Raw genomic sequence first — 13,154 nt, 5'->3', positions numbered from 1 at the left:
TTAACATTGACATCACTCTAGGGTTACTGTTACCTCAGCTCTTCACAGGGAACTTAAACTGTCTTACCAAGTGTGTAAAAGTTTAGACTTAACCATCACCCAAGTATCTTTGGTACTGCTTGTTGGGCTTTTAAAATTGTGATCTTTTGGCACACATTTTGCATGAGGAGTTTGTTGGAGGGAGGACTTAAACTGCATTTAATTGGTCAGTTTGTCCAGTGCCTACAATTTAGATTCATTAAGGTTTTAACTACAGTTGTGATCACGATAATAGCCCTGCATCAGTTCTATAAAGTAGATTTACAATAGTTGAGGGTTTTTTTTAATTAGGGTGAGGGCTGCTTCATATTGGATCCATGCATTTGCAGGCCAGGAAACCATCCACAGTTTAAAACTATAAATATATTGAATGTAATGGAGTTCCTGAACGTGTCCTGTCAATTTAGTAAGTCAGCAGTCTTACCTCTGCTTTTGAAGGCTGTTGGCTGAGATTGTTTGAGAGGACTCAAGTAATCAGCCCAGATTAATAGAAAGCCTAAAGGCAGAAGAAGAAAGGGTTTTAATGTTATTTTTGGAAATTGGCTCCTGTGGTGTTCTAAAAATAAGGATTTTTCATATGGAAAGTTGTAACCGGTATTACCACTATGTCGCCATACAGTTATTCTTTGTATAACTGAAAATTGTGCTAATGATTCTTTAATATAGTTATATACCTGAATGCCTTTAAAAGACCAACTTTACAAAAAGAGTTATGATGTAGGTGATTTGTTCTTTGAATAAACATCAATTAGCTCACTAACATTCTGAGTTCTTTTCAAAAGTCCAACCCATTGAAGTCTCTTATTTTGCAGGTGAAGAGACAGAGCACGGTGAGGTTAGTTGTAGATCCAGTCACGCCCCCAGCAATGGCAAAACTCTTGAATTTCCAATGACGCAATTCCTCTTTATTGTGTCAAGTCAATTTCCCCCCTTTTGACAGCTTGTCTTAATTGAGTATAGCTGTTTGTACATCTTCAAGCAGTAATTTCTTGTTTTAGACAAATACTTCCTTGCATATCAGCATGGCCTTCTTGTTCTCTGGGCTGAGAGCTGACACCCCAGATCCCATTAGGCACCTCTCGAGGCATTCTCGCCCTCACCGGTCACTCAGGGCTCTAGCCGGTGTCTAGAAAATTTCGTTGCATATCAGGGTCTCCTTTGGGTGATTTTTGTCCTTATTGAAGTGTTGGGCAATGTATTCATTAGGGCAGTGGTCGGCCAACTGTGGCTCATGAGCCACATGCGACTCTTTGGCCCCTGGCGTTTTTAGCAAAGGCCAGCTTAGGAGTACCCTAAGTAAGTTACTAAAAATGCACCTACCTATATAGTTTAAGTTTAAAAAACTGGGCTCTCAAAGGAAATTTCGATTGTTGTTCTCTTGATATTTGGCTCTGTTGACTAATGAGTTTGCCAACCACTGCATTAGGGTGAGGGCTAAACTGTTTTAACAAGGAGATTCCTGAGTGCACTGGGTTAAAGAACAAAGAAGTTTTGTTCTCCCATCACCAGCAGTGTTAGCCGCCTGCCATTCATTGTCACCAGTGTGGTAGAAGCTCTGTCTTCTCCGTGTCTAGGTTTTATCCAACAGGAAAGAGAAAAAAACAAAAACACGAAGGAAGGATGTTAAGCCAGACGTGGCAGTGACACGCAGTAGTTCTGACATTCCCCTGGTGAGCCTGTCATTGGATGGCCACCCCTGACTCCCAGGAAGCGTGGGGTTCGCTCCAGCGGAGCAGCCTCACTTCCAGCTACAGCTCTGTCCCTGGGAAAGGAGAGAACAGATTTTGGCGGGCAGCTACCATCTCCAGCCCAGTCCCAAGTATCCTGCAGTGCGGAATACACTTCACTTGGGGGTTAGGGGGAACTTTGCCTCAGGAATTCATATTTGCTTTCAGCCTGTGATATTTTTATCTTTTAGTTTTTCATGTACTATATCTAAAATTTGAGCTTAGTAAATTTAAATAAAATTAATCTAAATAAGGCTATTTCTTAAGTAAATAAAGCCAGCATGATATATGACTTTAGATACTGTTTTTATCTGGCATTATGGTTCTTTGGTTTTCTCAGGGCCTCTGGTTAACAGAAGATTGCTAGGCTTGCAATGTGTTATTAGTTGGCTGCCGTTGATTAAGTTGAAGACTATAGCATTGATAATAAGGGCTCATATTTTCCTCTAGATGTGTGAGATCATGTGACCCAAGAAATACCCTTGTAAGAACCTAAACTGCGACAAGCCATAATGGTTATGCTGAGAGGCTCATACATCTAGAGGAAATAATGAACAACATAAACTGATGAACAAAAACAGACCCAGAGAAAGAAAAGCAGCGATCAGACTCTCAAACCTCAGAGGGAAAGTAGGGGAGGGGGAGGGAAGGGGAAGAGATCAACCAAAGGACTTGTGTGCATACATATGGGCCTAGCCAGTGGCCATGGACAACAGGGGGTGCGGGCATATGTGGGGAGGGGTTTGGGATGGGAATGGAGGGATGAGGACAATTATGTGATACCATAATCAATAAAAATTAAAAAATAAGGGCTCATATTTTTATGTCTTCCTTTTGAAGTTTTAATATTACAGCATTTCTATACAGTAGTTCCCCTCTCTCACCCATGGGGGGTATGTTCCAAGATCTCTAGGAAATGCCTGAAACCAAGATAGTACCAAACCCTCATTATTACATATTTTCTATACATACATACATACGGTAAAGTTTAATGTATAAATATACCCAGTAAGAAATTAACAGCAATAACGAATAATGCCATAGAAAAAGTAGGACAATAAATTACAATAACAATTATGAGAGTGTGGTCTCTATCTCTCAAAATATCTTATTGGGCTATACTCGCCTTTTAACGTAAAGGAAGTACTTTATGGCTTCTTTTGGGCGTATCCGAATGACCAGCATCACTCCTTGCACATTGGGCCATTATTAAGTAAGATAAGAGTCCCTTAAACACGAGCACTGCGATGCTGTGACAGTCGATCTGATCCCCTAAATGGCCACTAAGTGACTAGCAGGTGGGTGGGGTGTCCAGCGTGGAGACACTGGACGGAGGGATGGTTCACACCCCGGGTGGGACGAAGTGGGGTGGCAGGGGGTTCATCATGCTCTTCAGAAAGGCACACGTTTTAAAGCTTGTGAATTGTTTCTTTGGGGAACTTCGCATTTAACATTTTCCAACTGCGGGTAACTGAAACTGCGGAAAGTGAACCGTGGACGAGGGGACCACGGCGATGGTTTGACAGGGCAGGAAATGGGCACAGCACACTGTAGCAGCCTCCCCGGTGCCCTGATGCGCTGACCACGCCCTTTGTCAGCAGGGTGACTGCCTCTGAGCTTCTCCGCTGGAGCCTGGAGGCAGTTCTAGCATCACCACAGAGTTCATGCAGGGTTAGCAAATAAACTACGCAAAGAGCTAGGACTAAATCATTGAAGCCTACATGGTGACAAAAAAGAAAGGGCCTCTGAGAGTCCAAATACGATTTTTATACGGAGGATGAAGGTTAGGTACACCACGCTTCAGGACACTGTGCAGAGCCTGGCAAAAGGGCTTTTGGATTATACATAAATGCTGATTCCTGGGTTATGCAGATTTTTCTACTGTTAGATTTAGGACTCAAAGAACTGCACATGTCCTCTTCAAGTCCTTGAAAAAGAATCATATCGGGTCTTACTGGCATAACGCAGTAGACTCCTGGATGGTGGAATTGTTAAGGTGTATTTCAGGCTTACGGTTTGCTTTTGTTTTGCTTTGCTGTACAGCTCCAGAATGGCAGAAGAGGATCCATATTTGGGAGGGCATGAACAAGTAGGTATTATAATATCTCACTGCTCATTTTCTATAAATATGTTCATATTTTAAAACATACAGAAGTAACAATAGTAACAATCAGGCAAACTCTAAAATTGGTAAAACTCGCCTTTACATTGTGTTTGCAGTTTCCCTCTCCCTCCACGGAAGGTCGGAGAGGGTACGTCTTTGAAATGAGTAACTTAAACCCTATTATCACACACACGCTGCTGCATAAAAACGATGTATGCTACAGGGCAAATAGTAACTACTCTATTAATGTCCCGGGGCTGCGGTAACCAATGACCACAAACCGGGTGGCTTACAACAACAGAAATATATTCTTTCACATTTCTGGAAGCTACACGTCTAAAGTCAAGATGATGACGGGGTTGGTTACTTCCCGAAGTTCTGAAGGAGAATCCATCCCATGCCGAGGCCCTGGTGGTGGCAGGAATCCTGACATTCCTTAGCTGGTAACTGTATCATCCAGCACATGGCCTCCTTCGTGATGTATCTCATTTCTCTGTATCCACATTTCCCCTCCTTTTCTTTCTCTTTTTAAAAAATATATTTTATTGATTTCAGAGAGGGAGAGAGGATAGAAACATCACGATGATAAAGAATCATTAATCGATTGCCTCCTGCACACCCCCCTTTGGGGATTGAGCCCGAAACCTGGGCATGCACCCTTGGCCAGAATCAAACCCAGGACCATTCAGTCTTCAGGCCAAAGCTCTATCCACTGAGCCAAACCATCGAGGGCCCTTCCTTTTCTCTTATAAAGGCACCAGCCCACCGTTTAGTATGACTAGATCTCAACTTGATTACAGTCTGCAAAGACACCATTTCCAAGTAAAGTCACAGGTACAACGGGAACACACAACATTTATTCAACACTCATCAAATGAGGAGGCAGGCCGGCACAGTGCAAAGATCTCTCTCGGACTTGGAAGTTGAAGGTCTTTATATAAGCGTTGGCTGCTACTAATGAGCTCTTAAAACTTGGTAAATCAGCCCTGGCTGGTTTTGCTCAATGGTTAAGCATTGGCCAGTGCACCGAAGGGTCATGGGTTTGATTCCCAGTCAAGGGTACATACCTTGGTTGTGGGTTTGCTCCCCAGTCCCTGGTCGGGGCACTTGAGGGAGGCAGTGTCTCTCTCACATTAATGTTTCTCTCCTCCCTCCCTCCATTCCCTCTGAAAAGCAATGGGGGAAATATCCTTAGGTGAGGATTAACAAAGAAAAGTTAAAAAACAAAACAAAACAAAAAAACTTGAGAAATCATTTAGTACCCTCTGATCCTCACTTTTCTTCTTTGCAAATAGGAATGCTAACCCCACACTAACAGGTGTGTTGAAAGACTTAATGGCAGTGACTGCTTTGGGAGCATAAAACGTCATTATTTTGGCAATTATGAAGAAATGCCAGTGTCTTTTTAAAAAAAAAATATATATGTATATATATATATTTTTATTGATTTTACACAGAGAGGAATTGAGAGGGATTGGAAGTTAGAAACATCAATGAGAGAGAAACATCGACCAGCTGCCTCTTGCACACCGCCCACTGGGGATGTGCCCACAACCAAGGTACATGCCCTTGACTGGAATCGAACCCAGAACCTTTCAGTCCGCAGGCCGACGCTCTATCCACTGAGCCAAACTGGTTTTGGCCCAGTGTCCTTTTTTTTTTTTTCTCGTAGTTTTTCACTTGGAAAAATTTGAAGCCTATAGAAATGTTGAATAGTCTAACAAATCTTTGTTGATGATTAATGATTTTATTTATTTATTTTTATTTATCTTTTAAATATTTATATCTACATTATATAGACATTAAATGAGCCATTTGAAAGCAATTTCAGACTCTAGGGTAATTTCAATGGCAACATTAAAATTTTAATGTAATGATTTTTAAGCGTTATATAAACTACAGAGGTCTCTTCATGCATCAGTTTTTTATTCAGGCATCACTGTGTAGCAGAGCATAAGCTAAGGAGGCTGTACAAAAATAAGTGATACATAGACCCTAACTTCAGAAGCTGTGATTCTAACAGGAGAGACAGTGACATAAATTGCTTGTGATGGTGATAAATACTGTAATCGTCTGAGAGAGCGGGGTCACTCTGTGTTGCCATGTGCTCGCTCCAAGTGAAGTCTAGGTAAGCTGAGATTTACTTGGAAGATGTAGTTAGCTAGGCTAACACCAAGAGGGAACACAGGCCACCAGACACTGTGGGCCAAGATTCGTAATCATTTCACTCTTACTATTTGGTGGCAACCACCTAAAGAGGGATTTCCCAAATTTACACATGCAAACAATCAATCAGAAAAATAAAACGTAAAGTGAAATCCTTTCAAGGGGTCTAGGATGGCTTTTTAAAAAAATATATGTATATTCAGAGAGGAAAGAAGAGGGAGAGATAGAAACATCAATGATGAGAGAGAATTATTGATCGGCTGCCTCCTGCATGCCCCCCACAGGGGACTGAGCCCCACAGCCTGGGCATGTGCCCTAACCAGAATCGAACCGTGACCTCCTGGTTCAACCACTGAGCCACTCTAGCTGGCAAGTTATTGCTTTTTAAAATAAAATAGACTTATCTAGCATTCATTTCTCTTGGTAGTGTTCTGACTGATTTAGAAGGAAGCAGTATGCAGTGCTTTTCCCCATAAGATGCCCTTTTGAACTTTATTGTAAAAATGGTGACAGAGGATAAATCCAGGTACACTTCCTTTGATTACAGCATGAGAGACATTTGGCTACTCATAGTATCAAAAACCGGTGATTTACCTTTCGTTTTTAATATGCCGTCTCTAACAATTAAAGGCAGAGTCTAACCAGCATTAGAGTTGTTTCTTCTTGGTTTTAGACCATCCTGTTTACATACAGGAAATCTTATCAACAAGAGAGAGTCCTTTATGCCACACCAGAGTAAAATCTGCTGAAAACATTCATTTCGAAAGTTTGTCTTATGTGGGCATTTTTGTGATCAGCAGCAACAGGAATGGGGCGTGTTCTGATATTTTAATTTTTGAGGGGAAAGTTCCTTGAATTTTTTTTTCTTTCCCCTTGCCTCAAACTTGCTGGCGTATATTTCCTGACGTTTCCTTGACCTCAGTGAGATATCCTCCATGCCGTGGCAGATTTTGGAATCTGCACTCCACCTTTGACCTAATCCACGCAGCAAGCTGCCGCCCAACACAGCTGCCCCCTTCAAGGAGGTGGAGTCTGTGTCTCCCTCCTCGGAATGTGTGTGTGCCCTGCTCCCCTTTCTGAGCCACCGCAGAACCATCACACAGATTTTTTTTCTCCTGCTCTGTCATCTTTTCTGTGCTGATAGTTTGCAAGCTGGGGCCTGTTTTTACAATAACTTGGTTTTTGGTTTGTTTGTTTTTTTAATTCCTCTTATTTCCTTTCCAGTAAATGATTAAAAACATAGATGAACTTGACTCTTAAGCAGTGAAGTGAAGCACATTTATTATTCTTCAATTGAAAATTTGCATACCTCACAGCTGATATGAAGTGTCCTTTATTTAAACACTATTTGTGACTCTTGATTTAACCCCTAGATTCAAGAACCTAGTAATAAAAATAAAAAAAAGGAGTAAATTGTAATTCTGGTTGTGGTGTTTGTTGTTGTTGTTGTTGTTGTTGTTTATTCAAATACCAGCTCCAGCACGCTTACCAAACTAGCCTATCATAAAAAGTGAAATATGGTTGGTTTCTATGTTGTCCACAGACATTTTGAACAGATGACTGACTTAGGTTGAAACAGTACCAAACTAGAAATATAAATGTAAAGTCTTGAATAAGCTAAGTGGAAAGAAAAAAATTTTCTTGGAATCAGTAATTATTAGTAACTCATTAAGATAGAATATAATTCCATCAAAATGTATGGTGCTGTAGCAAATTATCTCAAATTTAGTAGCTTCCAACAAGCCGAGAGTTATTCCTGTATTGTCTGGAGGTCAGAAGTCTGAAATCAAGGAGTTGGCAGGGCTGCTTTCCTTCCGGAAGCTTTCATTTCCAGGCCTGTATGGGCTTCGAGAGGCTGCCTGCACTCCTTGGCTTGTGGCCCCTTCCATCACGCCAACCTCTCACTTCCATTGTCACATCTGTTCTTCACCCTGATACCCTGACCCCTTTATCAGGCCCATCTGGTTAATCCAGGACAGCCTCCCGACCTTGGCTTTCTTACTTTAATAACATCTTAATAAGTTACTAATAATTACTTACCCCAAAATCTCTTTTGCTATATGAAATAGGACTCACAGGTTCTGGAGATTAGGATGTGGATCTCTTTTCGGGACCATTATTCAGCTGACCACACCCACTAAATTCCAGGTGTTTTTGCATTGCACTAGGTGAATGAAATTAAAAAAAAAAAAAAAAAAAAAAAAAAGGTGAGGGAACTCAGTGTTTAGTCCTCTGCTCCTTGGACTGTAAGTAATATTGTCCCCTTTTTTGTATATTGACCCAGGGCTGCTGTCTAATTCTTTCAGGGCTTGAAATCAAATGTCTAGAGTAGGGGGCTGTTTACCATCATAAAAGAAATCTCTAGGATTCTATTCTGTGCTTATATTTCTAAGAGAGTATGAGCTTCAAGTCATTCATTCAGCAAATATCTCTTACGTAAGTATCCACTGTGTGATAAGCTTAGGCTGGACCCTAATGATATAGAAGTTAGGCAAGTTCCCTCTGTGCTCGTTGGGAGCCAGGTTACTCTTCAAAATCCTTTGTCCCGTAAACACAGTCTAGCCCCCTGTAAAGTTTCATACACATGCAAATTTAGCAAGGTCTCATGAAGGTATTTTTAAAACTCGGATTTGAAATATTTTCAGATTTTTGTATTGGGCTTTAGTTTTTGTTCTTGTCGTTAGGTGGTAGGTCTGATAACTTCAAATGTTTAATACAGGTTGGAAAAACAATGATTGAAAATTTAAATGTTCTTTGTTACAGATGTTTCATTTGGAGCCTTTGAATCATACAATATTTAACTCGGAAATATTTCAGCCAGAGATGCCAATGCCAACGGGTAAGAAAACTCACTCCCGCTATCCTGTTATTTGGCTTTTACTTTTTTAAATTCAGGATTTGCTAGTGGTCTCTTTTAGAAATTCAGTGTTATACCTGCAAAGGAAATGGTGACTTATGTTCTAAAAAACAATCTTTTAGCCCTATCTGGTTTGGCTATTAGTATGTGGCCAGAGCGTTGGTCTGCGGACTGAAGGGTTTCAGGTTCAATTCTGGTCAAGGGCATGTACCGTATTTTTCGAACCATAAGACGCACTTTTTTCCCCCCAGAAGTGGGGGGGAAAAGTCCCTGCGTCTTATGGTCCAAATATAGCCTATACATATACTTTAAAAAAAAAGTTTTTTTACTTGCCCGGCTCTGTGTGGTCTCTGTGTGCTTGCCCGGCTCTAAAATGGTTCTAAATGCTGCTGTTTACTTTACAGGGTTGATTACATGTATTTATGACTGTGATGTTGGGTTTTAATGCACATAAAATATTTTAGGACACTATTTGTTTCAGAATCTTTTTTTCTTCATTTCTCTTCTCTAAAAACTGGTGAGTCTTATGGTCCGGAGCGTCTTATGGTCCGAAAAATACGGTACCTCAGTTGTAGGCTTCTCCCTGGCCCAGGCCCTGGTCAGGGTCCATGTAGGAAGCAACCAATCGATGTGTTTCTCTCACATCGATATTTCTCCCTGACTTTCCCTCTTCTGCTCGCTCTAAAAAATCAATGGAAAAATATTTTCAGTTGAGGATTTAAAAAAAAAAAAAAACCCACAATCTTTTAATATACTTTCTTGAAATATATTTGCACAAAAATGTTTCACCCCGCATTACCCATTATATAACTTACAATTGTTGCTAATATCTGCTAAGACAGCTCAGAAGGAATTTCTTCACTCAATGTAAGGATTTTCCCTTTTAGCCAATCTTACCATCTCTGAGTTATTTTTAACTCCTCTTTGTTTTGTCCCAGACTCTGGTGGTTTCAACTGCTCTGATCTATTACAAAAACACTCATTTGAGTACCTGTTGTGTATGTCAGGCACTGGGGATACAAGTGCACAAAAATTATAAAAATCAGCTCAGTAAAAAAAAAAAAAGAATAATCTTTTTAAAAAGCTTTTAGCTTTACATTCTGCCCAGTTGGATAAAACATCAAAATCATCCTTCCTTCTAACGTGACTATGTTAATCATCTCCACACACAGCTTGTTTTAATTTATTGACTTGTATGTAAGCTTTGTGTGATGCTTCTTTTTATGTGCCCCTCACATTACCAATGGTACCGAACAGACATTTGCAAGCGCAGGGTGAGTCAATGATAGGAGCTGCATATAAAACAGCAAGTGTTGTAATCACCAAAGTGGACCTCAGCTCTTCGATTTAACATGGCCTTGTTTGGCCTCAGTGGAAGAATTTGTATCATTCTATTTAAATAATAACACCTATTATTGTTATTCTGGTACTTATTTTTTTTAGATCAGAATGTTTTCTACACTTCAATCTCTGTTATTTCTGGGACTTCATGAGAGGATATTAATAAATCTGCTTTTCCTTCACCTTCGCCATCCAAAGTCGTATTCCTGAGGTCTTTTTCTCTTTACCCCACAAAACACATTTTGTAGACTCCGAAGTTTAAGATCTCGTGAGCTGCTGTCCAATTTGAACTCTAGGTCAGCTTCCTGTGAAGAACAAGTAAATATCTTGGTAGCTTCGGTGTTTCCTGTCAACTTTCAATTCTGGGGATCAAAGTGTCTTTCTTGGTATTAATGCTTTATTGAAAACATCAGAAGTTGGTTCTGCCTTTACGGGAACATAAACCTTTCCATTTAATGCCTATAGATGCCAAACAGTATCCGGAGGCAAATGCTTTGATAATGTCTTTATTTCGTCATGTTTTTTGGAAGTAGAAATAAGATTACCAAGAGAACTATCTTAGTAAATATTCTGTAGTCAGTTTCACATTGTAGAAATTATTTTTGCCATATTAGAAAAGCTTTTAAAATTATACCAAACGACTTATTTCCCAGTTATTACTTTGTCCTTTTTATTGTTATATTTCCTCTCGGTTGCAGTAGCATAGTCAAGTTTTTATAATCCAAGATGTATGCTATTTTATTCACGTTTTAAAGGGCAGAAAGATCATGGGTACCAATGTTGTAATTTTCAGATGGACTATTTTATATGTTTCTTGAAATATAAAATCATGAGTAGTTCTATAACTTGTTGAAAACTTTGAGATATAGTGCAGCTGTTAAATCTATAACATTATGCTGTTTTTTACATTTCTCTTTAAAAATGGGTTGTCACATCATCAGATAGACATGAGACCAAAAAAAAATTTAGCATTAAAATAAACATATGGGTATCCAATCTAATTTTCTAGTTGATTTAAGTTTTGAGTGTGTTCCCTGAAAGGAAAATTGCCCCATTTAACTAACAATATTCCAAGACCTTTAAAAATTTCACATTTCTAAAAGAAATATCATCATTGAGCAAAAATAATAGGAAAACTTCAAGTACTTTTATAAGAATTAATTGTGAGAAATTAACATAAAATAATATTGTCAACTGCAATTGAAAAATAAATAATCATAATAATCATAATAAGTGAGAGACTTGAAGTTTCATATAAATATGCTTCCATTCTCCTATGTTTCCTATGGCTTCTAAATGCCGCGTTGTTAGAGGCCTCTCTTCCTGATATGTTCACTTAGCATCCTAAAGGGAATGTTTCTACGACTGTATCTGTTACACTGACATACAAATTATAGGTTAGTAGTGTGAAAATATTCCTATTTCTTATTGATTTTATCTTCTTATCAAAAATTAAATTTTAACCATGTTTTAGAATCTTCACATTGCAATTCCTTTTCTGAAAGTAGTTGAAAATGTGCAGGGATGAATTTTATACAGACAAAGGAGATAATTTACATAAATTATACTACTTTGGCCAGTCACTTCTCATATTTCCTTTTGTGTGGATGTTTTGCTTCAAATTCAGTCATTTTTCAACTGCCTTTCTTGGTACATTTCTTGAATCGGAACAGGGAATAATTATACCTTTGTTCCCTATAGTTCTCTAGCCTTATTCTGATTCATCATAAAACTAAAAGGATAAAAATAATTGCTCTATTAATTTAGTTGTTTATTTTTTAGTTCAAGCTGAAGGTATTTATTTCATTCTTCTTAAATGTATTTATTTAATGTAATAGGACTTGAATTTCTGGCTAAGGGACAGTGGGGATTGAAATGGACACAAGCATTCTCCCAGTGTATTTTTTTGTTGTTGGTGGTAGTACTGAACTTTTTCATTAACATTCAAACAGGTGAGAAACAGCATATGCCTTTATTTATTGAAGAACTATGGGTTATTATATTGTTGTCATAAGACACCCTGGGGAGCTTAGGGACTTTCTCACATTGAACAAATTTGTATTTATACTGTCAGAGATTCTGATTTTCCTTTGAATTTCCAAAGTCAGATATAATCAGAATATGGAATAAGCTTCCAATTTTCTTTATGTTTTTATAATAATTAATTGGCATTAATTATTTTCAGGATTTTACAAAATGCTGTGCTTGTTTTAGATTAAAGTTTATATCAGAGCACAGTATTCAGAAATTGTATACAAACATCAAAAGCTATAGATTTATTAGAAAAGTCCATCATGCCTCGTAGACCAAATTAAATTTGGGAAGGAGCAGGAACAAGCTAGCTAGTTAGGGAATGAAGGCTAGTTCTTATGGATTCAAGTAAGGGGAAGGAACCAGGGATGTAATATAAGGAAAAGCAGGCAGCCTGAGACCATTATCTTTGTATTTCACATATGTGGGTATCATTTCAGGCCAGTAATGTCACAGGAAGCACATCCCCTCTGAAGGAAAGAAGTCAGTATCTAATGCTGTGAAGGAAAAAAAAAAAAAGTCATAGAGACCAGGAAGTCATTGCTGCTTTTAATTGGCATTCATGTCATTTTTAAAATGCTTTGCTAGTACACAAGATTATAAAGGCTATTCACATATTAATTTTTACCAAACACCAGGCCTTTTGTTAGGTTGTACAATGTACTATCATCATTCAAAAAATGTTTTTTATTTTTTATTGTGGTTCTCTAAAGGTATAAAACTGTTAAAATAATAATAAATGTAATATTCAAATGAGGGAGATAAATTATATCTTTGTGAAATCTTAGCTAAAAATTTTCATTGAAAATTTTATTTTAAAACATAATTTCTGTTTTTTGCTTGCTTAGTATTATATACCAAATTTGAGAAGCCTCACATTCTTTTGGTT

The 13,154-nt window shown here is 38.5% G+C and overlaps 1 protein-coding gene across 12 annotated transcripts in view; it reads left to right on the top strand.

Moving 5' to 3' along the window:
* The window catches only part of NFKB1 (nuclear factor kappa B subunit 1), a 136,530-nt gene that overhangs the window by 22,494 nt on the left and 100,882 nt on the right, over window positions 1–13,154 (top strand). For 7 of the 12 annotated variants that reach the window (XR_004983020.2, XM_045570387.1, XM_036410292.2 and 4 more), the window contains exons 2-3: window positions 3,810–3,855; window positions 8,800–8,875. Coding sequence is in view for 8 of the 12 variants with exons in the window: in XM_045570387.1 (XP_045426343.1) it covers window positions 3,817–3,855; window positions 8,800–8,875 (115 nt within the window). In the remaining 4 variants the exon portion in view is untranslated. Of the gene's footprint in view, window positions 1–1,544; window positions 1,710–3,808; window positions 3,856–8,795; window positions 8,876–13,154 lie in introns of those variants that run through there. The other 5 variants (XM_036410285.2, XM_036410276.2, XM_036410316.2 and 2 more) reach the window with 3 other exon arrangements.

The sequence above is a fragment of the Pipistrellus kuhlii genome, unplaced genomic scaffold (assembly GCF_014108245.1).
Source record: "Pipistrellus kuhlii isolate mPipKuh1 unplaced genomic scaffold, mPipKuh1.p scaffold_m20_p_1, whole genome shotgun sequence".
NCBI classification, from domain to species: Eukaryota; Metazoa; Chordata; class Mammalia; order Chiroptera; family Vespertilionidae; genus Pipistrellus; species Pipistrellus kuhlii.
Note: the sequence above shows the minus strand (reverse complement) of the source record. Positions and strands in the feature narration are given on the sequence as shown.